The 26,897-nt window shown below is 38.6% G+C and overlaps 1 protein-coding gene across 3 annotated transcripts in view; it reads right to left on the bottom strand.

The window, feature by feature from the left end:
- Positions 1-26,897, bottom strand: part of LOC23687755 (G-protein coupled receptor 39) — a 339,479-nt gene that overhangs the window by 204,088 nt on the left and 108,494 nt on the right. For all 3 annotated transcript variants that reach the window (XM_021850745.1, XM_021850747.1, XM_021850746.1), the window contains one exon: positions 6,876-7,026. In XM_021850745.1, coding sequence (XP_021706437.1) covers positions 6,876-7,026 — 151 coding nt within the window. The remainder of the gene's footprint in view (positions 1-6,875; positions 7,027-26,897) is intronic.

The raw sequence follows: 26,897 nt of genomic DNA, 5'->3' as shown, positions 1-26,897 counted from the left end.
GATTTCCGGAGGACCATTCCCCCTAAATGGTCGGAGGACCATAGTGCGCAGTTTAGCTTAGAGTCCTTCTCTGGCACTCGGACGATGATCAGCCGCCCCTGACATGGGGAACAGACGCTGTTGTGAGCCGCTCCTAACATTGAGTACAGACGCTCAAGGTTTGCAGAAGCAAAAGCAAAAGCAAACGCAAACCCCCCCTTCCCTGTCAGCATACGACCAAAGTTCCCACCGGGGGTTGGTTACCCGATTTTCCCTAAGGTTACTCGTACCCCGGCCAGTACCGCGAGGAGGTAGGGATAGGAGTTGCTGGGCAAGAGGCTAAGGACCGCACAAAGGGGTCTATTTTATTCCTTCAGGTACGCGAGGTACCAATGGTACGCCATGCCCAGCCATTTACCAACCATTGTATTGTAGTACGAAATGTGATAATTCTGGGGCTTAAGATTTTTCAAAACGACAAGGTCTTTTTTAAATTGATTATCTGAGGATATGCTTTTCAGCACAAATCGTAAATTGAATTCCTCATATCTTAGCTTCAGAGGTTTTATTCCAGCCATGATTTCCAATGATGAAGTATGGGTTGACATCATACTTCCTAAGCAGATCCTTATAGCTCGATATTGGATGCGTTCTAATTTAAGAATGTGTGTTTTGGAAGCACTGCAGAACGTAATACTACCATATTCCATTACAGACAGTATGGTTGTCTTGTATAGCGTGATCATATCGGAAGGGTGGGCTCCCCACCACGTACTGCAGATAGTTTTCAAGAAGTTTATTGTTTTCTGACATTTTCTAGCAATTTCTCTAATTTGACCACCCCATAAGCATTTTCTATCAAACAAGATTCCCAGGTATTTGTGTGATTATACAGCTTTGATCTCGTTTTGATCCATCATCAGTTTCATTTCTGGCAGCTTATGTTTTTTCGTGAATATCATCATTTTTGTTTTACTACTGGAAAAGGTTAATCCATTGTGATTTGGCCATCTCTCAAGATTTCGGATTGAACTTTGGATGTGAGTTCTTGCTATTTCATCGTCCTTTTCGGAAATCCATCATCAGCAAATTGTATCAGCTCACATTCCTCCGTGATACAAGAATCGATATCGTTCACGTATACATTATAGAGTAGGGGGGACAAGCATGAGCCTTGAGGGACTCCAATGTAACCAATCCGGGTTTCTCTAATACATCCGTTTATTATGAAATGCATGGTTTTATACTTCAACCGCGTAAAAAGAAAGTCGCTCATTTGACTTGGGAGTCCTATGGAAACTAATTTTTGGTATAGAAGATCAATACGTATAGAATCAAATGCTCCTGAAATATCCAAAAACACAGCGGTCAAATTTTCTTTTTTGGCGAATGCTAGTTGAATCGCAGTAGAAAACTTTCCCAAGCATTCACGCGTACCACGAGCACGTCTAAAACCGTACTGAGTAGGAGATAACACTTTTTGTTTCTCAGCCCAACGTTCTATACGAACTAAGATATTTTTTTTAAAGGCTTTTCTGTCGCATACTAAAAGTGATATTGGCCGATAAGATTCATGTTCGGCAGCCCTTTTTTCTGGTTTTAATATAGGGAGGACTTTTAGTTCGTACCACGTACTAGGACACACATTAGATTTAAAATAGGCATTGTAAAGGTTTAATAAAAGCTTTTTCGCGTTGAGTGGCATGTTCTTCGATAAAGCAAACTTGATACCATCCATTCCAGGGGCGTTATTCTCTGCCAGGCACTATGCTGATTCCAGTTCTTCCAAACTGAAATCCTTCGTTAAATCACAGTTTTCATTTCCTAATGAAGAGTTCTCCATCTCAGGCATCGAATTTGGGACGAATTGAGGGCAAGTTTTTCTGCTGAACTATTCAATCCATCCCTCAGAGTAGCTGTTTAAATTTTCCCTAGGTGTATTATTATTTCGCATTTTTTTGACAATAGTCCACAAGGACCCAAGAGCGTTGTCTTTATCGAACGATTCAATGAGTTTTTTTTTCCAAAACCCACGTTTTTTGTTCTTGAATAACCTTGTAGATTCCACCTCGGCTTTTTTATATTTAAGAAAGTCTTCGGTACTCCCCGATGATCTAAAAGTTATGAATGCATCTGACCGTTTTGTCAACATTTTAGAACATTTCCAATCCCACCATATTGTAGGATTCTTCCAGACATTTCCTCCGTTAGGGATTGGTTTTGTTTGGCTCGCAATTGCACTTTGTTTAATGGAATCGATCAAAAATGCGTGTGTCTCTAGTGGATCTTCGGAGTGGTTAATTTCTGAAACCATCGAATCTAATTGTCCTCTGTACTTATTCCAGTCTATGTGTTTGGTTAGATCGTAATTAGTTGTTGAAGCCGATTCTGAAGTGTTAGATTGAAGTGATACGATTATCGGAAGATGATCGCTTCCTGATGGATCATCGATTACTCCCCATGAGCAGTTTAACGCTATTCTTGATGAACAAATTGACAAATCTAATCTACTACATGATTGAGCGGGACACGCTATTCTTGTTATTTCACCAGTGTTCAAAACTACAAGATCAAATTCATCAGTCAAATCGTAAATGATCCTTGCTCTACTATCATCTATCTGCTCACCCCACGCGCATTTTTTCGAGATCTGTGTAGGTATCTTAAGTTGATGTTGGGAGGAATATAGATGGAGGCAATAGTTAACTCTGTTGGTGTGGTGATAATAGTGGCGGCCACTATCTCAATAGGGGAAGGACGTTCTATCTCAATTCGTTTAAATTCAATCCCATGTTTCAACCCAAGCAAGACTCCACTATAAGGCTGCTCTCTGTCGCTTCTAAGTATGTTGAACTGTGGTACATAAAAATCTTTCTCTTCTGTCAACCATGTCTCTGATATTGCGAAAATTTGAACTTGATTTGAATTGATTAAAGATCTGAAGTTTGCTATTTTTGGGAGTATACTATGGGCATTCCACTGAAGTAAGCTTATTTGTTTAGGAGTGGCATTAGGCTTCATTAGCAGCAATGAAGGCAAGGAGGGGCATATGGACGATTATCTTTTCCCAGATTAAGCTGACCAGGGGCAACAGGCTTTCAACAATGGGCATCCACTCATTGGAAACACGAAATACTACGCACATCATACGAATCAACTGTGGTATGCATAAAATGGACTGATCTGACCGGCTACCTGGAGGTTCATTTTGTGTAGCTGGGAGCGGAGGGAACTGTTGCTTTTCGTGCTAAAAGTCGCGCCGGCGGTTTGCTGAGGGGCTTTTTGTGAGAGTCTATAGAACTGCTGTGTTTTGTTTTGCTTAGCCGTGTTTGGAGAGGGCTGTTGCGAATTTAACTGATCTGACGTTAAGGTGATTATAGAACGAAGCCACACCTCAAATTTTCAAGAGCACAAGACTTGAGAACCAAACAGCGCTCCGCGTTGAGAATCTATCCCATTGGTCACCACCAGCAGGAAAGCAATTTGATTGGTTTTCAACGCGAACTGTTGTCAGATTCTCTCGTCTTGTGCAATTGAAAATTCAAAGTTTGGCTTCGTTTTATAATCACCTTAAAGAGATCTGAGGAGCATGGTCTTGTGGGGGCATGTTTTCGGATTTTCTTTTGATATTTGCGGTCTTTTTCTTTCGTTTTGGATAGACGTAGGTGTAGCTGCAGTTGCCATTCTCGTCATCTTCGAGATCATCGGCTGGAAGGTCTGCAAGTAGAGAGAACACATTGTCTAAGACAACCGTTTCTTGATCCGCGGTGGAAAGCAAACGAAAGTCTGGACTTTTCTAATAGTTTTCGCCGGGTCATGTTAACGTGGTCTTGATAAGAGGGACAACTTTTCGGTGATGGATCATGTTCCGCATTGCACCGAATGCACAGGGAAGACACAAAAGAGCATGTTGATTCGTCATGGATCTCAGCACATTTGCCACAACGTGCTTTGTTATCGCACATTTTAGCTTAGTAGCCATATCGTTTACAATTCATACACGCACATATTAGAAGTTATTGATCAATTAATGCGCCGGCCAAGTCCTTACAGTTAGTTGGGATGGTAAAGGAACATTAGTGTGTAATGATTGTTGCTTTCCACAATCACCACGAGAAGGAACTCTATTAGTGAGGGACGTAGCGCTATCAACAGTAAAGTAAGGATGTTTGATTTTGCTTAGAGATTGTTGATTGAATTTAACTTTTTCGATTGTCAAATAAACAATGTTCACGTGGACATTTTCATATTGCTTTCTACGAGAACTAGCGTGGACTTTTCCGTACCCTCTACCCTGCTATAAGTTGTCCTTGTGATATATGCACGACCCCAAGGAATACTCGACACGATTACCTGAACTTTCCTGCATGCAACATTGGACCACTGATAAATTTAATCCTGAATGGCCATACCCTTGACATTGAAACGAAAGCATCTGGAAAATGGTCCCATTGCCCTTCTTTATGATACAATGTGTCCTTTTCCACTGCTTGCGATAGGAAAGCTTACTGAAGGAGCCACCAATAGGTAGCATGAATCCATCTTCCGCTGTCTGAAACTATCAAATCCCATAATAAGGTGCAACAAACTATCCGCCTGGTTGGTGGAAAAGGAGCTTTTCTTCTTTGACGAGGGCCGTGTTCGCTGTGGTGTGATATTTTCCAAGAGGGATTTTTCTCCTCTCATCCCCTTTGAATTCGAGGAAACTGTGGCAATAACAGTGCAAATAACCGAGTTTTAAAGCACTTCTTCTGCTCGAGTTCCTCATCTAGATTTTTTTTTCCGCTTCCATTGGCGCACTTCAACCACGATAACGACGACGACAATGATAGCAAAGTAATACCTATGTTATGTGAGCCAAAAAAAAAAGATGTTGTGCAGCAGAGTTTCCAGTTAGCTGCCCACGAATGCTCTGAAACTCAATTGCGCTGTGGAGTGTAGTGCAGGGAAAAGATATGAGTGATAGAAGCTTTGCTCGTGGCCTGGGACTTGAGATGGGTAGAAAATACATTCCGGTTGGCCGTTATGCTTTGATATTTTTCAAAGAAAAATATATCTCAAAGACGGTGCTGAATGGACCACGAATAGCCAGACAAAAATATAGCCGAGACAGGAAAATCTTGGCTTCCGGTGGGAACGGTGTCGGAGCGAGCAGGGAACTGATTGATTCAGGGATTATCTAACGATTTGTTGCGTGATGAGGAGAACCCAATGCGCAATTTACCAACTATTGAATGGTTTGTGATTCAGCAGCATGTTTGAATGGAGGGTAGAGAAAGAAATAAAATGTTAGCGTGAATGAAATAGGTCAGAAATGCCATGGTCTGTGTAAATAGAAGATTTGTCTAATGCTAAAAATATTGCATATCGATCAGAAAACTAAACTTTTTTATTTGGAGAAGTGTCAGTGAATGCGGATAATAGGGTCCTAAAATGTATGATGAAATCTTGTTTTTATTTAATAACATGAAAGAGCATGTTACTACAACTACAATAGCATTTTTTCCCGAACCTTGACACTTTTGATCATGTTTGACGTTCGCTTAGTTGAAAAAAATACTGTTCCTATCTAACATTTTGGAAGAGACACGGAAAACAAAATACACCCAAAGTTTGAGTTTAAGCCAAGGGGAGTGACAAAATCTTTTGTTTTTTTGGACATAAACAAACGAAAAAGATTAAAAATAAGTAAACAAATGTTTTTGGCCTAAACTTAAGCATTTGGCACTAAAATTGGAACAGGGCTTTACGACCCTATTGGCCGAATCCAGACACCACCTTTATTTTCATCATATCGCATAGCATAACTGTAGGTACATGTCTTGCTACTCCGTGATTGATCGGAACTGGTAAGAATTGCACCTCGATCCAAATGACACACACATTTTAGCAGCTCTCATATGATTGCTCAATAACGGTGCCGGCCAAGTTCTCACAGATGGGGATGGGCAAGAAATGCTAGTGTGTAATGATTGTTGCTTCTAGAGATCAAGAATACCTCTGCGTCTCCACAATCATCACGGAAAGAGTGTTGATTAGTGAGGAAGGAAAAAAAATCAGCTAGTCATTTTTGGTCGGTGATCCAAGGCTTAGGAGGATTAAACGACTCTCATTAAAATCTAACTATGCATTTTTTTTTTCTTGTGGTGAAAAGATATCGGTAGAAGAATAAAAGAGTACGTCGACATTCATAATGCCAAACTACACTGAGAAAAGCGTTGCAGTTGAAAATACTATATGAGAGGGTTAAATTAAATACACAACGCCACTTGATTTGTGCAGACTAAATTTGCCATTCAATTTTACCATGGTACCATTTCGATAGTAAAAATTACTATATCATGATAATAAACTTGCAGCAAGCCAGAATCAAAGCGAAGATCTTGCGATTGTCAAGCGCGAACGCTTACCGCTCGGCTATCGAAGCGGTTGGATTGAGAGGGACCAAAACGCAAATAAAAAGCGTTCTTGAAAGCTCAATCGTGATTGGAATAGCAAATTTAAGAATTTGTTCATGGTTCTCATTACTTCAAAGCTTTTTTCAGTGTATTCATAGGTTATTTGAAATAATTACGAAAAAATAAATGCATGTGAATAATATATGGTTTTTGCCGACACTTGTAATGACAAACTTTTAACCCATTGTAGAGATTGTTTGTAACATTATTTGGAGTTAGAACTTGTGTGCTTTTTTGAAATTTCGAGGTGCACTCTAGTGTTCATAGAACAGTAGATTGAGAAGCAGACTCTGTTTCACTTGAGGCCAATAATGAAGGAAATAATTCACCTTCGATTCATAGGCATAGGCTTAGACTGCCAAGAATACGTAAATTCCGTTATATGAATAATTGAAACTCCTATAGAAAAAAAAAGAACAACAAATAATCTGTACTCACCCAACAGCAGCAGGATCAAATCGGATACTGCCAAACTGAACAGATAGTAGTTGGTGGCGGTGTGCATCTGAGGATGTCGAATTATTACTAGACACACAATCAAGTTGCCCACGACGCCGGTAATGAGGATCCCCGTGAAGAGAATGGTCACCTGAAAAAGGGAAATAGAAATCCATAAACCAATTGACTCCCATTATTATCGATGTCATTCAGGCGAAACCATGGGAACCTTCGTTCGAAGAAAGGTTGCGCGGGTAACGAAGATCTTTTGTTTCGATGAGAATGGTTTTGAAGCAGTTTAGTGGAACAAGATTGACCCACTGACAATGTGATGCATATCGTTTTGACTCATATTCCAAACACTTAAGGCCAATATTGACATCAAATGCATCTGGTGGGCATAAATTAGCTGATATTTGTGAAAATTTTATTTTCTTCACAAAGTCTAACTGAGCGGTTCCACGCCGTTTCGCAAACCCGATTATTTTTGTATTTTTTGAATCGCCTGAAAATTTGCATACAGATTCTTTATGACCAAAAATGCCATTTTGCACCTTCAGACCGCCATTTTGAACCTTGCCTTATATTTGAGAAGGGCGTATCGGAAAATGCATAGCAAATCTTTAAAAAACTGTAACTTGATAACGGTTTGTCCGATCGATTTGAGATCTTCTACAAAGTTATAGGTATTGCTTAGGACTATATGGAGAAAAATATACACGGTAAAAATATTACAGATTATTTTTTTATTTCAAAAACAAAATATTAAAATCAATTTTCTCCAGAAACACAGTTTTGATTTTTTTTTTGTTTTTGGATATGTTTTAGGGGACAACTTATGTGATTTATTGCACAATGTTTAAAAATGGAAGAATTAGGGACAAAAAAAAAGATTTTTAAAAAAATTACAGATTTAAAAATAAATCGAAATAGAGGAAAACAATAATTTTTTATGTGATTATTTGAAAGTACAGATTAATTGCAATCGAAAAGTACTTAAATAAATTTTTTGTAGGTTGCATCAATTTCGAGAAATACTCATATTTATATAAAATTTTCAAATAAATAGAGTAAAATAGACCCTTTTCAAACATATTTCGTGTTTCTCCATTCCAGAAATATTTTATTTTGATTGAGTGAATCGTAGCTGAATTGTTTATTGTTTGATCAAAACCTATATACTAAAGTATTTAAAAAAGTATGCACGGTAAAAAAATATAAACGAAATTTTCAAATTAAATTTTTGAAGTTCATTTTTTCTTAAAATCCGCAAAATTGATGTTTTTAATTTTTGGATATGTTTTGCACCATATTGTTTGTAATTTCTAGCACAATGCCTCAAAACGGAAAATTTTTGGATAAACAATAAATTATTTAAAAAAATAAATAAAAAATTTATGTAAAACGATATTTTTGGTGCGTTTTTCTGAGAACAGAAAAATAACTATATATTTTCAAATATGAAAAATTTCTATCGAAAAATACTCAAGTAAAATTTAGCTGAGATGCATCACTTCCGAGATATACACGGTAAATCTAAACGTGGCATTAAAAATATGATTCTATCACAACGGTGTACCTTTGGTCTCCAGGGCTAAGCCCGGCTAATTACAACCATATATATATATATATATATATATATATATATATATATATATATATATATATATATATATATATATATATATATATATATATATATATATATATATATATATATATATATATATATATATATATATATATATATATATATATATATATATATATATATATATATATATATATATATATATATATATATATATATATATATATATATATATATATATATATATATATATATATATATATATATATATATCGTCACAGCTCGAAAAATGTCTAACTTCAATTTGTGTTTCAGAGATAGGGATAAACGAGTGATATTTCTGAGTGCCTCGAACTGTTTTTGCACTTGAAAATTGTTGGTTTAGTTCTTGTGCAATGATATCATATTCCTCAGCGCTTCTTTCCGATTTTGAGCCCAATCATATAGTTCCTTAGCATTTTTATCGGATGTTCACGTTCTTTGGCAAGACTGGCTCTGGTAGCCATACGTTTTAGTGTCCCTCCTATGGCATCGCATGGCCCTTTTCCATGTGATGTTGCAAAAAATGCCATTCAACTTCTATATAATATTTGATTTTAAATTGCCAACGAGTTGAAAAGTTCTTCCAATTTTTATACTGTGATGCAGCTCCGTCAGACATAAAATATATAACTCCGTCAGATATAAAATATATAACTTTCTAAGTGGCCAGGATCCTAAGATAAACGCAAAACAATAGTTTCATGCTCACTAGCGCCGCCTGGTAGCAAAATTCTGAATCTCATAGCGTTTATTATGATGGTCCTTTAGGTACTGAACAACTTGGCCGAAGACGCCATCTTTCTAAGTGGTCAGGATCCTGAGCTATCCGGAAAACAAATATTCTATGCTCACTAGCGCCGCATGGTGGCAAAATCTCGAATCTCTTGGCTTTTATAATGATAGGCTTTGAGTTACTGAACAACTTTGCTGAAGGCGCCATCTTTCTAAGTGGCCAGGATCCTAAGATATCCGCAAAACAAAAGTTTCATGCTCACTAGCGCCGCCTGGTGGCAAAATTTTGAACCTCATAGCGTTTATTATGATGGTCCTTTAGGTACTGAACAACTTGGCCGAAGACGCCATCTTTCTAAGTGGTCAGGATCCTGAGCTATCCGGAAAACAAATATTCTATGCTCACTAGCGCCGCATGGTGGCAAAATCTCGAATCTCTTGGCTTTTATAATGATAGGCTTTGAGTTACTGAACAACTTTGCTGAAGGCGCCATCTTTCTAAGTGGCCAGGATCCTAAGATATCCGCAAAACAAAAGTTTCATGCTCACTAGCGCCGCCTGGTGGCAAAATTTTGAACCTCATAGCGTTTATTATGATGGTCCTTTAGGTACTGAACAACTTGGCCGAAGACGCCATCTTTCTAAGTGGTCAGGATCCTGAGCTATCCGGAAAACAAATATTCTATGCTCACTAGCGCCGCATGGTGGCAAAATCTCGAATCTCTTGGCTTTTATAATGATAGGCTTTGAGTTACTGAACAACTTTGCTGAAGGCGCCATCTTTCTAAGTGGCCAGGATCCTAAGATATCCGCAAAACAAAAGTTTCATGCTCACTAGCGCCGCCTGGTGGCAAAATTTTGAACCTCATAGCGTTTATGATGATGGTCCTTGAGCTACTGAACAACTTTGTCGAAGATGCCATCTTTCCAAGTGGTGAGGATCCTGAGATATCCGCAAAACAAAATTTCTATACTCACTAACGCCACCTAGAATAGGCAGAATAGGGTCCTTAAGCCCTGTACCAATTTTAGTGCCAAACGCTTAAGTTTAGGCTAAAAACACATGTTTACTCAATTTTTTAATGTTTTTCGTTTGTTTAAGTCCAAAAAACATTTTCTTAGATTTTGTCACATTCCTTGGCTTAAACTTAAATTTTGTGTGTATTTTGCTTTCCGTGTCCCTTCCAAAATGTCAGATAGGAACAACCCCGGTGTTAAAACTGAAAGCCCTGTGGTGTTTTTGTCGATTAAGAGAACGTCAAACATGATCACAAGTGTCAAGGTTCATTTATGGTCCCAATTTTTACAATAAAGTTTAAATATGATATAGCCGTTATTTGAGCGGGATAAATTGCTAAAATAGTTACAGTAACATGCTCTTTCGTGTTATTAAATAAAAAAAAAAAGATTTCATTAAACATTTTAGGACCCAATTCTGCAATTCAATGACCACCATATGTTAGCCCTTGAACTACTGAACAATTTTGCTGAACATCATGATCCTTGATTTTGAATACTTTTCAAGATAATGATCATTTATAAAAACGGTCGTTAATCTGAATTTCGGTCGTAAAAAAGTGGTCGGAAAAAGAACCGTCGGTAAAAAAACGGTCGTAAAAAGAGGTTGGAGTGTATTCCTAAATAAATAGAAATGTGTGAACTTTTCATGATTCTTTTTCCTTATTTCTGCCTCATATTCCAGACACTTTGGTTCAAATTCCGGGCAGCTCATAAAAATATAAGTGAAAAAGTCAAATCATCAATTAAAATCGTAAAACAATTAAAAAGACTTCTAAGGCAGTGGGGCATTTTACATTTTCATAGATATCTTTGGAAAATGCGTATTAAAACGTGCTTCAAAAGTGGGAAATTTGGAATGGCAAGAATTTAAACATTTCGTGTGAAATGTTTCCCGTAAAAAGCAAAATGTCTGGAATTTGAAGCTGTCCATTAGAAAGAATGTTTGACTTTGTTCTTTAACTAAAAACTAAGTTTGAAAACTAGGGTTTGGCCTGTTATCTGAGAAACTAGACCCCTGTGCGCTGTCTTGAAAATTAAAGAAAAATGTGAGCCGATTGTTGATAAAGCGTCTAATGTAATAAAACGTGGTGAGGTTTTAACATCAAACTCGTTTCAAAAGTAACGCAGCTGTTCGACCCATTATATAGACTATCCCTATTATTTTGTCCACTTTAGTCAAGCGATCGAAAGCAGCATAACTACAGTTTGATGCGAACAAACGAACGACAGACAGCTCTGGAGCAGTTGGGGCCAATCGCAAATATTTAACATCAGACTCAAATGATATGAGCGAACTTTTCCAATTTTTACGCTCCCTCCGGGTCATTGTCTGGATAAAAGTGTGGAAACGTTCGGAAGGTAGCCATGGGAGGGACTGGGAAATTGGTTTGATGCTCTTAGAGCTTCGATGATGCGAGATAAAGTCCAACAGAATAATATTCAAATGCCTCCGTAGTTTTTGATTGCGTAAGGGGGGAAACAAACAGTTTAAAATTTAACGCCCCATCCGAAGGAGAACTTTATGAGGGTGACCCTTAACGGTCGTTCTGGGAATAAAAACTAGATACTGACCGTTGTTGGCCATGATTTGGTACATCCGATAATGGAATTTATTGCCCCAACAAACAAACCACACCTGACCGGCTGGAAAACTAGTGATCTAATGTGGGACCCGGGACGGGTGCAAAACGAATCCTCAACCCCGAAGCCATCCTTTCCGGTTCATGGAATATGGCCCAGAACGATTTGTATTCACATGGTGCGATGGGACTAGCTGAGATTTTGCGGTAATCGTAAAATATAGGACAAGTTCCATGAGCTGGGTATCTTCTCCAGCCTTATGGGAAAGTTAAAACCCTCCAAGGAAACGACAATAATAATCCAATGCTTCGGGCTTGATTTGTTTTAGTTTATCAACTTTAAGTGAAATAATGAGTGTATGTTAGAAATATTTTGTTTTAAATTCCCTCAACCATCTTAAAAAGAGGGGATATTTTGAATGATGTTACGATAATTAGGATAAATATTTCTAATTTACTGATACTTTTTAACAGAATTCTTAAGTGAATTATCTATTCGAAATTGTATTGTAATGTTTAATAACTACGTAACCATGGAAGTTAAACCTTAGTTTTGTAGTATGTTTTTTTTTATTATAAATAGATATTCTAAAGCTAAAGCTAAGCTAAAGCTAAGCTAAAGCTAAGCTAAAGCTAAGCTAAAGCTAAGCTAAAGCTAAGCTAAAGCTAAGCTAAAGCTAAGCTAAAGCTAAGCTAAAGCTAAGCTAAAGCTAAGCTAAAGCTAAGCTAAAGCTAAGCTAAAGCTAAGCTAAAGCTAAGCTAAAGCTAAGCTAAAGCTAAGCTAAAGCTAAGCTAAAGCTAAGCTAAAGCTAAGCTAAAGCTAAGCTAAAGCTAAGCTAAAGCTAGCTAAAGCTAAGCTAAAGCTAAGCTAAAGCTAAGCTAAAGCTAAGCTAAAGCTAAGCTAAAGCTAAGCTAAAGCTAAGCTAAAGCTAAGCTAAAGCTAAGCTAAAGCTAAGCTAAAGCTAAGCTAAAGCTAAGCTAAAGCTAAGCTAAAGCTAAGCTAAAGCTAAGCTAAAGCTAAGCTAAAGCTTAAGCTAAAGCTAAGCTAAAGCTAAGCTAAAGCTAAGCTAAAGCTAAGCTAAAGCTAAGCTAAAGCTAAGCTAAAGCTAAGCTAAAGCTAAGCTAAAGCTAAGCTAAGCTAAGCTAAAGCTAAGCTAAAGCTAAGCTAAAGCTAAGCTAAAGCTAAGCTAAAGCTAAGCTAAAGCTAAGCTAAGCTAAGCCTAAAGCTAAGCTAAAGCTAAGCTAAAGCTAAGCTAAAGCTAAGCTAAAGCTAAGCTAAAGCTAAGCTAAAGCTAAGCTAAAGCTAAGCTAAAGCTAAGCTAAAGCTAAGCTAAAGCTAAGCTAAAGCTAAGCTAAAGCTAAGCTAAAGCTAAGCTAAAGCTAAGCTAAAGCTAAGCTAAAGCTAAGCTAAAGCTAAGCTAAAGCTAAGCTAAAGCTAAGCTAAAGCTAAGCTAAAGCTAAGCTAAAGCTAAGCTAAAGCTAAGCTAAAGCTAAGCTAAAGCTAAGCTAAAGCTAAGCTAAAGCTAAGCTAAAGCTAAGCTAAAGCTAAGCTAAAGCTAAGCTAAAGCTAAGCTAAAGCTAAGCTAAAGCTAAGCTAAAGCTAAGCTAAAGCTAAGCTAAGCTAAAGCTAAGCTAAAGCTAAGCTAAAGCTAAGCTAAAGCTAAGCTAAAGCTAAGCTAAAGCTAAGCTAAAGCTAAGCTAAAGCTAAGCTAAAGCTAAGCTAAAGCTAAGCTAAAGCTAAGCTAAAGCTAAGCTAAAGTAACTAAGCAAGCTAAAGCTAAGCTAAGAACTAAGCAAGCTAAGCTTAAAGTAAGCTAAGCTAAGCAAGCTAAAAAAACTAGCTAAACTAGCTAGCTAAGCTAAAGCAAGCTAAAGCTAAGCTAAAGCAAGCTAAGTAACTAAGCTAAGGGCTAAAGCTAAGCTAAAGCTAAGCTAAAAGCTAGCTAAAAGCTAAGCTAAAGCTAAGCTAAAGCTAAGCTAAAGCTAAAAGCTAAAGCTAAAGCTAAAGCCTAAGCTAAAGCTACTACTTCTTCTTCTTCTTCTTCTGTCGGGTGTGGGATCACTGCGTCCATTTTTAGGACTATTGTGATATACCCTATTACTCTATGGTACACAATGTTTTCCAGTAGCAAATGTGCCTCCGGAATACTTTGCGCTTTTGACTGAACTTTGAACCATCTGCCATTGATGGGCAGAAGTCCTAGGTTGCAGTGTTGTAGTTCCCCCAATCTGGCGTGATCAGCCTAATAAAGCTAACCACCTCCCTGGGGGATGCGTTCCAAATATCAGCTGGCTGTAAGTAGTGCTTGCCAAATATTTTGAACCTACGATGGATGTGTGCACTGCAAGAGCAGAGAAGATGTTGTGAGGTTTCGTCCGTCTCGTCACAGAAACGGCAATTTGTGTTTTGGACGACACCGATCTTGTATAAGTGGTATCTGCTTGGGCAGTGACCAGTTATTAGACCGATGTATGTTCTGAGATCCCTTTTGTTGAGACCTATAAGTTTTTGTGTTTGTGTCGTGTTTATTGTTACGAACCTTTTGGACTGATTCGCATTGGAAACTGTATTCCAATTTGATTGAATTTGACCGAACAACCAGTTGTTCAATTCCGTGTTTAGTGCAGAGTTTGAAATGCCAAGGAATGGCTCTGGACCAATGAACATATTGGTTGATCCATTCCTTGCTAGCTGATCGGCAATTTCGTTACCCTCTAGACCCGTATGTCCTGGGATCCAATATAGTTTAACTCGATTGCGTTCAGCTAGGGATTTCAGTGCAAGAATGCATTCCCACACAAGTTTTGAGTTGCAAGTGAAAGCCTTCAAAGATTGAAGCGCTGCTTGACTATCAGAGAAAATACAGATGGTGGCATGTCTGTAATTTCTTTTTAGACACAGCTGCGCACATTCCTTGATTGCATAGACTTCTGCTTGAAATACTGTAGGCCACTGTCCAAGAGAGACAGAGATTTTGGTTTTCGGTCCGTATACTCCAGACCCTGTCAAATTATTCATTTTTGAACCATCTGTGTAGAATTTAATAGATCCCGGTGGAATGGTGGGTCCACCTCCTTCCCATTCCTCACGAGAAGGAAAGACCACCGTGAATGGCGAGTCATAGTTTACCACTTTTTCCATCCAGTCACTACATTTTTCAACAATAGGATTTATCGAAAATTCGTTTAATATACTGAGGTGACCTGTTAAGTCCCCTGACAGTAGGACTGTTGATCGTTTTAGCCGAAGAGCACTTTTCTCAGCATCCAGCTTTATGAATTGATCCAGCCGGGGCAGATTGAGTATAGCATCTAGGGCAAACGAGGGGGTACTACGAACTGCACCGGTTATGGCAATACAGGCAGTACGTTGAATTTTGTTCAGCTTAGCTCTAGCCGTAGCTTCCTTTGTCTTAGGCCACCAAACAAGGGACGCATAGGTTATTCTAGGCCGAACGATTGTTTTATAGATCCACATGATCATACTGGGTTTTAGACCCCATGTTTTACCACAGGTCTTTGAGCAAACCCAGAGTGAGTTGAGACCTTTATTTATGATTGTTTGAAGATGGGTGTTCCAATTTAGTTTTGCGTCAAGTGTGATGCCAAGATACTTGACCTCATTTGAGTAAACTAATTGTATTTGGTTCAAGAAAAGAGGGTGGAGTTGTACCTTTCGTCTTTTTGTGAACGGTACAATTGTTGTTTTTGAAGGGTTTATTCCTAGTTTCTCTTTTTGACACCAGGAGAGTGTGTGATTGAGAGCAATTTGCATCCTTGATGAAATAACGCTGTCAAATTTGCCTCGTACAATAATGACTACGTCATCTGCGTATCCAACAACTTCAAAACCCCTTCTTTCTAAGCTATCTAGCAGTTCGTCCACCACTAATGACCACAATAAGGGAGATAGTACTCCCCCTTGAGGGCATCCCCTTGTAGCCACTACAGTAATGCGCGAATCACTCAGCTCAGATGAGATCTGTCGATTTGCTAGCATAGCATGTACCCAGGTTGCAATGCATGGGTCGAAGTTTCTCCTCAACATTGCCGAACCTATAGACGAATAAGAAGCGTTATCGAACGCGCCCTCAATATCAAGAAATGCTATAAGAGCGATTTCTTTTGCATTAAAGGTTTTCTCGATCTTGTTCACTAGCGTGTGCAGTGCTGAGACCGTTGATTTTCCGCTTTGATAAGCAAATTGGGATTTAGAAAGAGGCATAGTTTTCATAAATTTAGAATCTATATACTCGCATAATACCTTCTCCATGATTTTAAGCATTACCGAGGATAGGCTTATCGGTCGGAATGCTTTAGGGTTGGTTTTGTCCTTTTTTCCTGCTTTTGGAATAAAGACAACTCGAACTTGACGCCAATCATTTGGAATGTGTCCCAGAACTAAACTTGCCTTAAAAATCTCTACCATGTGTGGAATCAGTGTCTCTTCCTCTTTTTGGATAAGCGCTGGGAAGATTCCATCCATGCCAGCAGATTTGAATGGCTCGAAAGATCTCACTGCCCTAACAACCCTATCGCGAGTAAAAGCTTCTTTGGCAACCTTTATTGCGTCCCTTTTTGCTCCTGAGTCCCCTGATAGGAACCCGTGTGGAACTGAGACGTCAAGTCTGGCACCTTCAGCATTTAGACTCGTTTGTGGGATTGAATCAGGAAAGTGAACTCTTAGCATTTCACTCAGTGTTTCACGAGGTTCCACAGTGAGTGAACCGTCAGTCCTTTGAAGACTTCCCAAACCATTGGAGTGATCCTTCGAAAGAGTTTTATGAAGTCGAGCAGCTACGGGAGTTTTCTCAATGCTTTCACACATGAGAACCCATGATTTCCGTTTTGCTCGTCTCATTTCTTTGTTATACTCTGTCAGAGCCTTTCGGTATAGACTCCAATCAGAAGTGCGTTTGGCTCGGTTGAATTCCTTCCGAGCAGTTTTCCTGAGTTTATCAAGGTTGAAGTTCCACCATGGAACATCTCTGTTCGAACTAACTGTTTTGATCGGACAGCTCTCTTGATAAGCATTTAGAATTTTGTTTTTAATAGAATCCGAAGCTGCTTCTAACTGTATAATAGTCTGAATATTCGGCTCTATTATATAGTCTTCAGAACGGAGAATAGCTGAGTAGGTTTCCCAATCAGTTTTCTTGGGATCTTTAAACGACTTTTGAATCATTAGACCCCCTTCCCACTCGAAGACTATATGTTTATGGTCTGACATAGATATTTCATTAGAAACATGCCAGTTTTTTATTTTATCCGAGATGGATTGACTGCATAAAGTCAGATCAAGGACTTCTTGTCGTAAGATGTTTTCAAATGTAGGCTTATCACCGACATTGCATATGTCAATATTTTTGGAGGAAAGAAACTGCAAAAGATGCTCACCTCTGATATTTGTGTTTGTACTTCCCCATACAAGGTGATGAGCATTGGCGTCACAACCGATGACGAAGGGGATGTTGTGTTTTTGACTGTAAGAGACAAGAGCAGCCATCTCTGGAGGAGGAATGTCTTCTGCGTCGCCAGGGAAATACGCCGAAACCATAATGATCTCAGTACTGCCCCTAGCAGTAGAAACCTCCATCCTGACCGCCACGATGTCCCTTTTGATGAATTCTGTAATTGGAAAACATTTAGTATCATTGCGTATTAGAATAGCTGCTCTGGGAGAGAGCTGGCTGTCATCATATACCAACCTACACGAGTTTAGTTGAATACCTTGTATTCGAGTTTTGTTGACCCATGGCTCTTGAATCAGTGCCACGGAAAGGTGTTCTTTTGTGAATCTCCTGCAAAGCACATCTGTTGCGCACTGAGCATGATGGAGATTCACTTGGAGGATTTTAATCATTGCTGAGGCGTTCCGCATTTTCCGGACGTTTGCCGTCCTTCTTTGGATGTTGCGGATCATCAACTTTTGATTTTGGGGGATGTCTTAGATTTTGGTTTTTGTCCTTTCCCTTACCTAGGCCTGCTGGCTTATCCCCTGTGGTCAATTTTACACTTTTGACATTTCCACTGCCCTTATTGGGAGCCATTGAGGTGACACCGCTTGGGCCAGGAAGTGAGGTCAAATATGCATCTTTTCCATCAGAGGAAGACAAGCTAGCCTGTATGGTGGGAGTTGGTTGTGGGATGCTACTAGAGGCCTCCTCAGATTTCTCTTGGGTCGGCTGTCCAGTTGGATTGTCATTGGAGTTTGGGGTTGTGCTCTTTACTTTCCTCAACTGTATTTCTCCAAAGCGGTAGTTGAGGATGAACTTGGATTGAATGAGTTTTTCCATGGACGGTCCATCTACATTAAAGACCCACACCACATGCTTGTTGTTAGGAGTGAGCCGTTGCATGACACGCCAGTTGTTGGTTATCAGATCGTTCTGACTCTCGATGAGAGCTTTGATACGATCATCGGTGTATTGTGCGCTTTGAGGGAAGAAGGCTCGAATCAGTTCTGGACGTTGAATCTTATCCTCATCCATTGCAACCAACTCAACGCCTTCCAGGGGATTTAATGCAGGTGTTATCTCCTTTACCCATTCCGCAGTCTCCTGATCCTTACAAATAAGAACCATATGGCCAGACTTGTAGATAAGGTTAGAGAACTTGGGCTTCATTGTCGCGTTCCGTTGTTGTTCAACCCGAAGCAGCAGTGCCTCCTGGAGAACGTCCAGCTGAGTCGTTGAAAGTTGGGTCGTGGGGAAGTCTTTTGGGATTATTCCGACTCTCCTGCGACTGGTAATTTCACCGTAGCTTAGACTAGTCTGTTTTTTATCTTCTGGAGGGGGTTTGTTGATCGTCGAGGCTGTTGAGCTGTTGGTTTCCTGTTGCCCAACGCGCTTTCTCGGATTCAGGTGTTGTTTCATCCGTTTCTGCTTATGTTCTTCTTCAGCATTTGTAGACTTGTCAAGGTCCTGCCGAGTGCGTTTCAAAGGAGTTGACACCATAGCCTCACCCCCCGTGATTCTGGATAGGGCCTCAGGGCGGCTTAAGCCACTTTGTCGGAGTGCTTTTAGCTGCTTCCTTTGGCTCCGAGTGATCTTTTTGGTGCCAGTAGGTTTTTGTTTGTTCGCGTCATCTGTTGGATGTTGATCGGTCTTCCCATCAATAGGACCTGAGGTGACGTTCGATCCTGTGATTGATGGCTGCGATCCTGTCAAGTTTATTGTGACTGTAATTCCATCCTCTTCGTCGTCCATTGGTTCAACCGAAGGATGGAGTCCTGGGTCGTTCGGGAGTGTCAGAGGGAGGTCGGTTTCCATGTTTTCATGCGAACTACTGAGAAGCTCATCTTCGGTCAGTCCAAGCTTACCAAAAGCATTCTCTGTTTCCGTTTCGTCCGACTGGGAGAGGCAGTCGTCACCTTTTTCGAACTGAGGGAGGCAGTCGACACCTTTTATTTTGGTTTGATTATTTGCACTCATTTTTTGGTCCCACGAGTCGCTGGGGAAAGACGGTCCGCTGCATCATTGCCCCGCCCTAATGCAGTAAGAGCTACATACTGGAGAGTTCGCCCTGGTGCTCTCCAGGCTCCGTTAGCGATTGAGCATATTTTAAACCCCCTCAACCATTCATCCATCAGCACGGGTCGCATCACACCTTGGGATTGGGGTTACCTGATTAGTAGATTTTTACTACAGGATCAGGCAATCCGTAGTGTTATTCTTAGCCAGTTGAGACAACCACTACCGACACTACACGGCTATCTAGGCTGCTTGGAAAAGAAGATAACATTGAATATTAACTTCTATGAACGACCAAGCAGCCACGTAAGCTAAAGCTAAGCTAAAGCTAAGCTAAAGCTAAGCTAAAGCTAAGCTAAAGCTAAGCTAAAGCTAAGCTAAAGCTAAGCTAAAGCTAAGCTAAAGCTAAGCTAAAGCTAAGCTAAAGCTAAGCTAAAGCTAAGCTAAAGCTAAGCTAAAGCTAAGCTAAAGCTAAGCTAAAGCTAAGCTAAAGCTAAGCTAAAGCTAAGCTAAAGCTAAGCTAAAGCTAAGCTAAAGCTAAGCTAAAGCTAAGCTAAAGCTAAGCTAAAGCTAAGCTAAAGCTAAGCTAAAGCTAAGCTAAAGCTAAGCTAAAGCTAAGCTAAAGCTAAGCTAAAGCTAAGCTAAAGCTAAGCTAAAGCTAAGCTAAAGCTAAGCTAAAGCTAAGCTAAAGCTAAGCTAAAGCTAAGCTAAAGCTAAGCTAAAGCTAAGCTAAAGCTAAGCTAAAGCTAAGCTAAAGCTAAGCTGAAACTTCCGCCAAAATATCGTTCACAATGAATGATTTGGATAGTTATCGGTGGCAGTACTGTTGGTACTCATCGAACCACATACCGTGTCCAACCCAGTAATGTCCAATTCAGGTCGACCAATGGCGCAACATTGATTTAATTGGAACTCTGCTATCATTCCATTCCGAAAACGATTGAAAGCGGTCCGTCTATAATTGATTTACCTTACTGGAAATGGTTACTTCCATCCATGAGCGAAGGCTCAATCTGAATGCGACTGCAACCGAAAATTTGGCACTGCAGTAAAACATCCAATTAATTCAAAGTTATTCAATTGTAATAGCGTTTGATCGCACCCGAGGGCTTGGATGAGCCACCCTGCTTTGCATGAATGTGCGTATGTGTGTGCTGTGAATTAAAATACGCTTCCCATTCCTCGTTTCCCGTATCTGAGAAGAGTGTTTGAAGTACCGGAGCAAGTTCAACTGCGACAATCTGTACATGACATCCCAATTAGTTAGCGAAGGATGAAGAATTTAAGCAAAAGCGGACTTGGAACTTTTGTAAGAGAATTTTTCACTTACCTCGAGGTTTATTCTGAGTTCCTGTTATTGACATATCACTTCTTCTTCTCTTCTCTCTGGCGTTACGTCCCAACTGGGACAAACCCTGTTTCTCAGATTAGTGTTCTTATGAGCACTTCCACAGTTATTAACTGAGAGCTTTCTTTGCCGATTGACCATTTTTGCATGTGTATATCGTGTGGCAGGTACGAAGATACTCTATGCCCTGGGAATCGAGAAAATTTCCAACCCGAAAAGATCCTCGACCAGGATTCAAACCCACGACCCTCAGCTTGGTCTTGCTGAATAGCTGCGCGTTTACCGCTACGGCTATCTGGGCCTCATCCATATATGACATATCACTAATTCATACCAAATACTCTAATCCTAGACTTGTAATTGAACAAAATTAACGGTAGGCTTTCTATGATATATTTGGCACACAGTTAAAAATAATGAAGATTACACATCATGTAAACTTCATTTATGCCATGTAAACACGGCGTCATGTAAATTTATTTCTGAAATCATGTAAAAATATGTTATATGTCATGTAATCACTTAGGATCAAGCTAGATTACATGACATATAATTGAAGTTTACATGATATATCATGTAAATATCCATGATATTTCACGCTCCAATTATGTGCATTATATGTCTCAGAAATTTACACGTTTCGTTCGAACTGTGCAGGATGGGGTGTTTGGTTGATTTATGGTTGAATTTAAATAAGTTATCCTGAGCCTGTGCCGCTGGGCGTTGCATGCTAGTCCGTCGTCAATTCGTATGCGACAAAAAAGTGAAATGGAATGGGCTACAAACATTTTTCAAATATGCTCATTTTCGTGTTCCGTGTTTATTTCCGATTTATCAAATTTATGTAGCTTTAACTAAATCTCTCTGATTTTGGAAGTATCTAACCTCTGCGTGCAAAATGTTGATTGTGTTGTTACGAGCATCTTTGAGTTGCCGACATCTAGTAAGACCAAGCTGATGGTCGTGGGCTCAAATCTCGCCAGCCGCGGACCTTTACGTAGGGGAAGGCGGGGCAAGATGGGCACCTGTTTGTGGCAAAGTTTTTTAGTTAGTTATGCGGGACAAATTTATTAACAATAACTTCAAACGTCGGTTAATTTGTTATACTAAATTATCAAAATTACTTCGTAAATATTGTCAAAAGTACAATATAGTCCATTGTAGTTGACAGTTCTTTACATAAAAAAATCATGTTCTCTTTTGGATTCAAACCATATAAAAAGAATTACCTCAAAGTTTGAGCCAAAAACATTAAGATTCAGAGGTGAGTCGCTTGAAGCTCATAACTTTGTTATTTCTCAATTAATTTTAAAACATTCAGCATCATTCTCTTCAATATTAAATTTATGAAAACTTTGTAAAACATCAAATTTGGCTAAAATCAGTACTACACACCAAAATTTTATTGCTGTAAACCAGTAAATTTTTGCTTATTTTTTTTTTTGTGCTGTAAATTCAGCAATCGATCCAGCAAAATGAAATTTGCTAGATCTTTCAGCAAAGTGAATTCGTATAAAAATGACAGCTGTTTTACTTACCATCCAGTAAAGGACATTTTCACTTGCTGAATAAATTGGTTATTTGTTGCTTTAGGGGTATTGTATACTGCTTTTCAGCAATTTCGAGTCACCAGGATCCGGGTGATGAAAATTTTCGGTAAAGTTCACCATGAAAATTATAAAAATGCTGCTTCGTTTCATGCCAAAAACATTTATTTCCACAATTAAAATTTAAACAATATTTTCCTGCTTTTCGAGGCAAAAGGAAGAGGCAAAGCACCATTTGCCATTCCGGTTTTATTACCATCCTAAAAACAAACACTTGCATTATTTTTCAATATTTAGTTCTCTACTGAATACAGTACTTACTAAGATATTCTGAAGAATAAAAATAAACCAGTAGGAGAAACAAATCTTGTTTAAAGTTTCTCGGTTCTTCTTGTGGTTGCTATCGACTGTGACAAGTACAACTTTTGCTGGAGTTCAGTAATTATGTTTACTGGGTTATAGTAAAATTTCAAATCGATTGCTGGTTATCAATCATTTGTCATATAAGTTACTGAAATTCAGTAAATCTGATTGGGTTGACAAGTATTCAGCAATTCAGATTGCTGCAATCCAGTAAACAATTTCAGAAATGCTATACATCAGTAAAAGGATGTTCAACAATTTTTTTTTGCAGGAAGTTACATTTTTACCACTTATCTGAAGTTTATGAAGCATTTTGTCTTAACTACGAATTGAATGATGCGTTTATTTTTTTAAAAGTGTAGAAATATTTTTGTTATAATATTGTTTATTAATTGTTACTTAAAGCTTTTTGAAGGTTTAAGGAATGAGAAAAACTAGTTTCAGCTTCAATATTAACATTGAACCGGCAAAAATTGGGAATATTTGGAAATCACACTAAAAGTCCAAGTTTTGAGCAGTTTTTGATGAATAACTAAGTTAAAACGATGTTTTTACTATATGCGTTATTCACGCTTTTGTAAGACAACCAAGTTATCTTTGAAAGCCTGTATATAGATTTGGACTCGGTTGAATATTCATGAAGTTATGGTCAAACAAAGATGATTCGAAGATTCAAAGACGATGAGGTCAAATGAGATAAAAATTGGAGAAACTCCAGGGGCTAGACACCTTCAATGAAATCAATGAGATTAGATCGTATTAGATGATATTAATTCTAAGAAAATAATGTCGAAACTCCAAATCCATCAAGTAAGCCATGACGCAGATTTATGTTTTAATGCATACCATAAGAAAACATTTATATGGACTACGTTAAAATGTCAGAGAAAAAGGAGAATGATCAGGAGAAAGATGGTCGATTTGTTGCAAACGGTTGCAAGGAAGACTTCTTGAAGTTATAACGGAACTACGCTTCTCCCCAGGGTCGAGAGAAAGCTATGTCTAGAGTTTCGTACAATACTTCCGGCACCCAGTGCGTATGATTCACGGCTAGGCGGTGTATCCAGCAATACTTTGAAATCCGACATGCTAGTGAAGAATCGTAGATGGGTATCGATCTAGGAACGGAAGTGTTCAGCACTGGTCATGCATCTGGAATGAGGCGGTGATTTGTCCGGATAAAATTAGACGTCAATTTTGAATTTATTACCTATATTTTTTAAAGAAATGTATCTTTAAAAAAAAAAGATCTGTTTATTGGCGAGCAGTAAGTTTCGTACTATTAAAATAGAATTCTTCGGGCATTCCAAAATTTGAAATAGCAGCTGCGTCACCCTAAGACAAGACGTGTCAGGTCGAAGTACAAAAACGAAACCAATTGCCTGTCAAAAAAGACCACTTCTCATTGGTCGTTTTGGCAAAGGCCTACTTTCACATCGTTGAGTTGGGTTACAACAGGGCTCTTTGTTGCTAGCCCGACTGTGTTGCTAGTTCATAAGTTAGAGTTTTTAACAAAAATTTGAATTTTTTTCATAAACCCTTTTTTTTTAGTCTAAATTAGGTATAAGGGTTTATTTTTAGAAGGCCTCGGTACAGAAATTTTTGTTTTTGTCGTCAATCATGTTTGTAGACCGTTACAGAGAGTTTCTTATGCGTTAGTTACACAACTACATTCAATTACCTAATTTTCTTTCATTCATTCATGGTTTGCAGTTCACGTTCTTGCTACCGTTTCTATACTTTCACCTAAGTGTTAAATTCTAGGTAATGCTCCCAGACCGCACTAGAGCTGCGATTTTCAAACACAAAGTTTACCTTTGGTTTCTATCGTTATGCACACACTCCTATCCTCTGGATTTAAAACTTTCTAACGAGAATCATACTATCGTAAGCCGTTGTTGGTGTTAAATTCCAAATTCGTAGCTTTTTTTCCGCGAAGTATGCACACCTGCCAGCTAAACTGTAGAAAAGTGTCAGCTGAAAAGTTTCTTTCGCGCTTGATGGACGGAAACCAAATCTGCGGCAGAAACTTCAGTTCCTTAAACCACGGTCGGGCGCATCGCGTATTGAAGTATCAATTTCCGATACCAATTTAAAATACATCCGGTGTTGAAGAAGTTTATCTTATTTTTTTTGTCTGTTCAGAACGATTCGGATCAATGGTAAAGCTAAACGAAATTAGCATACCATCAAGTTATGGTGCGCTTACGTCGTTGATATCCGGGATGATGATGGTAGAGTAAAGTGGGGCAAAAGTTTGCGTGAGACGAAAGTTTCTCCTTAAGATTTATTGCTCAAAAAATATGTTATAAATGTCACAAAGGTCCAAATGCTATTCATTCATTCTAAATTGATTGAGATTCGAAAAAGTTATGCCTACTTCTTGAGTTTGGACGTGAAAATTGTAATTTTAATTCAAACTTACGTTTTCAAAAAATACGCACTAAAATATTATTAGATATTTAATGTTAGGACAGTCCTAGGCCTATCCAACTGCTAATCTGTGGTAGATTGGCATTTTAATAAACGATTGGGAATCATTTTTGGTCCACAGTGGAGCATTATACGTTACAGTTAACCCCGTTGTGGGTAAATTTCTGATCAAAATTCAGTATGTTTTTTTTTTCTGGAAATTTCAGTTCATGATGAGTAGAATGTATTCCCGTCACAAAAGTATAGATATTTTGTGTTTCAGTTAGCGTTCTCTTGCCCCACTGGACAATCAATTTGAAAACTGTTATCACGAAAATGGGCAAATAGTTTGACACAAGTTTCTTCAGCAAAAGTGTAATTAATATGCTGAAGTTTCACTGTGTGGTATGTGTTTCGTTTTGATTGTACTAGCTTTTCTGAAGAAAAAAAGATTATATCACTAAAGCCGAATTTTTGCCCCACCGTACCCTACATTCACATTCTTGCTTCTTTCTATTTTATTCTGCTAAAGGCATCCCCACCATCTGGGATGATTCCTCGTTTAGCAGTTGTAGTGGAAAATTTTTACGAGTCGTTTCCATCATCACAGCTTTTTTTTTATTCTCGACGACTTGCTTGTTCCGTCAGTTGGGCGCAAAAGGCGGTTAACCAAGCATGAATAACGAACATCTATACGGATGAAGAGTCAGTTTACTTCGTATTTTTCTGTGGATAATGGTTGGATGGGATTATAAATAAAATTCACAATGGCTTTATGGTGAAAAGTTTCGAATGGTAATTTCGAGAAAAGTACTGACATGAAAGGTTATCAATTTGATTCTCACTTATTTTTTTACAGGTTTGCAGCTTACTTTTTGTTAGGCCAACAATTTATTTAGTTCAACTTTGCACACTCCGACCACTTTTCATCTCTTTTTACATTTTTTGTTGCAAAAGAGCAATCAAAGGAATATTTTGTATAAAATTGTAGTGTAATGAATAATTATGAATAATATTCTGGGAAGGATGATTACATAATTCACAAGTTATTTCGGATTGCCTTGGAGTACCAAAATTACTGGCAGTGGAAAAAATATTCAAGATTTTGCAATAGGTGGCGCCAGCGGCAAAAGATCAATGTTCTATAATCTCATGATCCTGATTAATTACAGTGATGATCAAATGTTTGATAGTTGCGAAGAACATCATCCGCACTCGAGTTTATAAATGAATAACCTTCCAAATGAGTTTTCTTAATTTTACACTAAATTGCTTAGAATAAAATTGTTGTAGATTTTAGGAAAAATTGTAGGGGCAAGTCATAATACCCTCAAATGCAACATTAAGCAAATTTGGTCGCGTGCTTTTCCAGAGACCAATATGTACCTTGGCAGATAAATATTTTACGGAAGCTTCCCTACAACTGTTTGTCATTGCCATTTACGTTCTTACACTTCCATCCATTCAAAAGTCTGTTGGATTTCGGATGGATGTATGTGAGGGCACGTCAAGTCTGATTATTTATAATTTAATCCTAAGAACAATCTCCTCTCCTTTTAAAGTAATTGACAAACTTTCCCTACGGAAAGCAAACAACAAAAACGATCCCAGTCATATCCCCGGATGTTTTTCATGCAGGTGAACTCGGCTCCGGTTCCGCTTCAGAAACGTCTGCTTCGGCTAACTTGAACGGAATGACATCATTTTCACGCCCGGTTTGCAGTGAACGAAGGCTTTTCAGTTTTTGAACAAAAGTGGAACTTGACGTAATAAGGTTTGGCGCAGTGACGATAGGCACACGTTTGCAGGTCAATGGATTTTTCTTCTCAACAGTTGTGGATAAACTGTTCTCTTTTTTCCATAGGTAAACTCGTCGTAGTAATTCTAATAACATCATGGCTGAAAATTGGAAAAT

The sequence above is a fragment of the Aedes aegypti genome, chromosome 3 (assembly GCF_002204515.2).
Source record: "Aedes aegypti strain LVP_AGWG chromosome 3, AaegL5.0 Primary Assembly, whole genome shotgun sequence".
Classification (NCBI taxonomy): domain Eukaryota; kingdom Metazoa; phylum Arthropoda; class Insecta; order Diptera; family Culicidae; genus Aedes; species Aedes aegypti.
The sequence above is the reverse complement of the archived record's forward strand: the minus strand, read 5'-3'. Positions and strand labels throughout refer to the sequence as shown.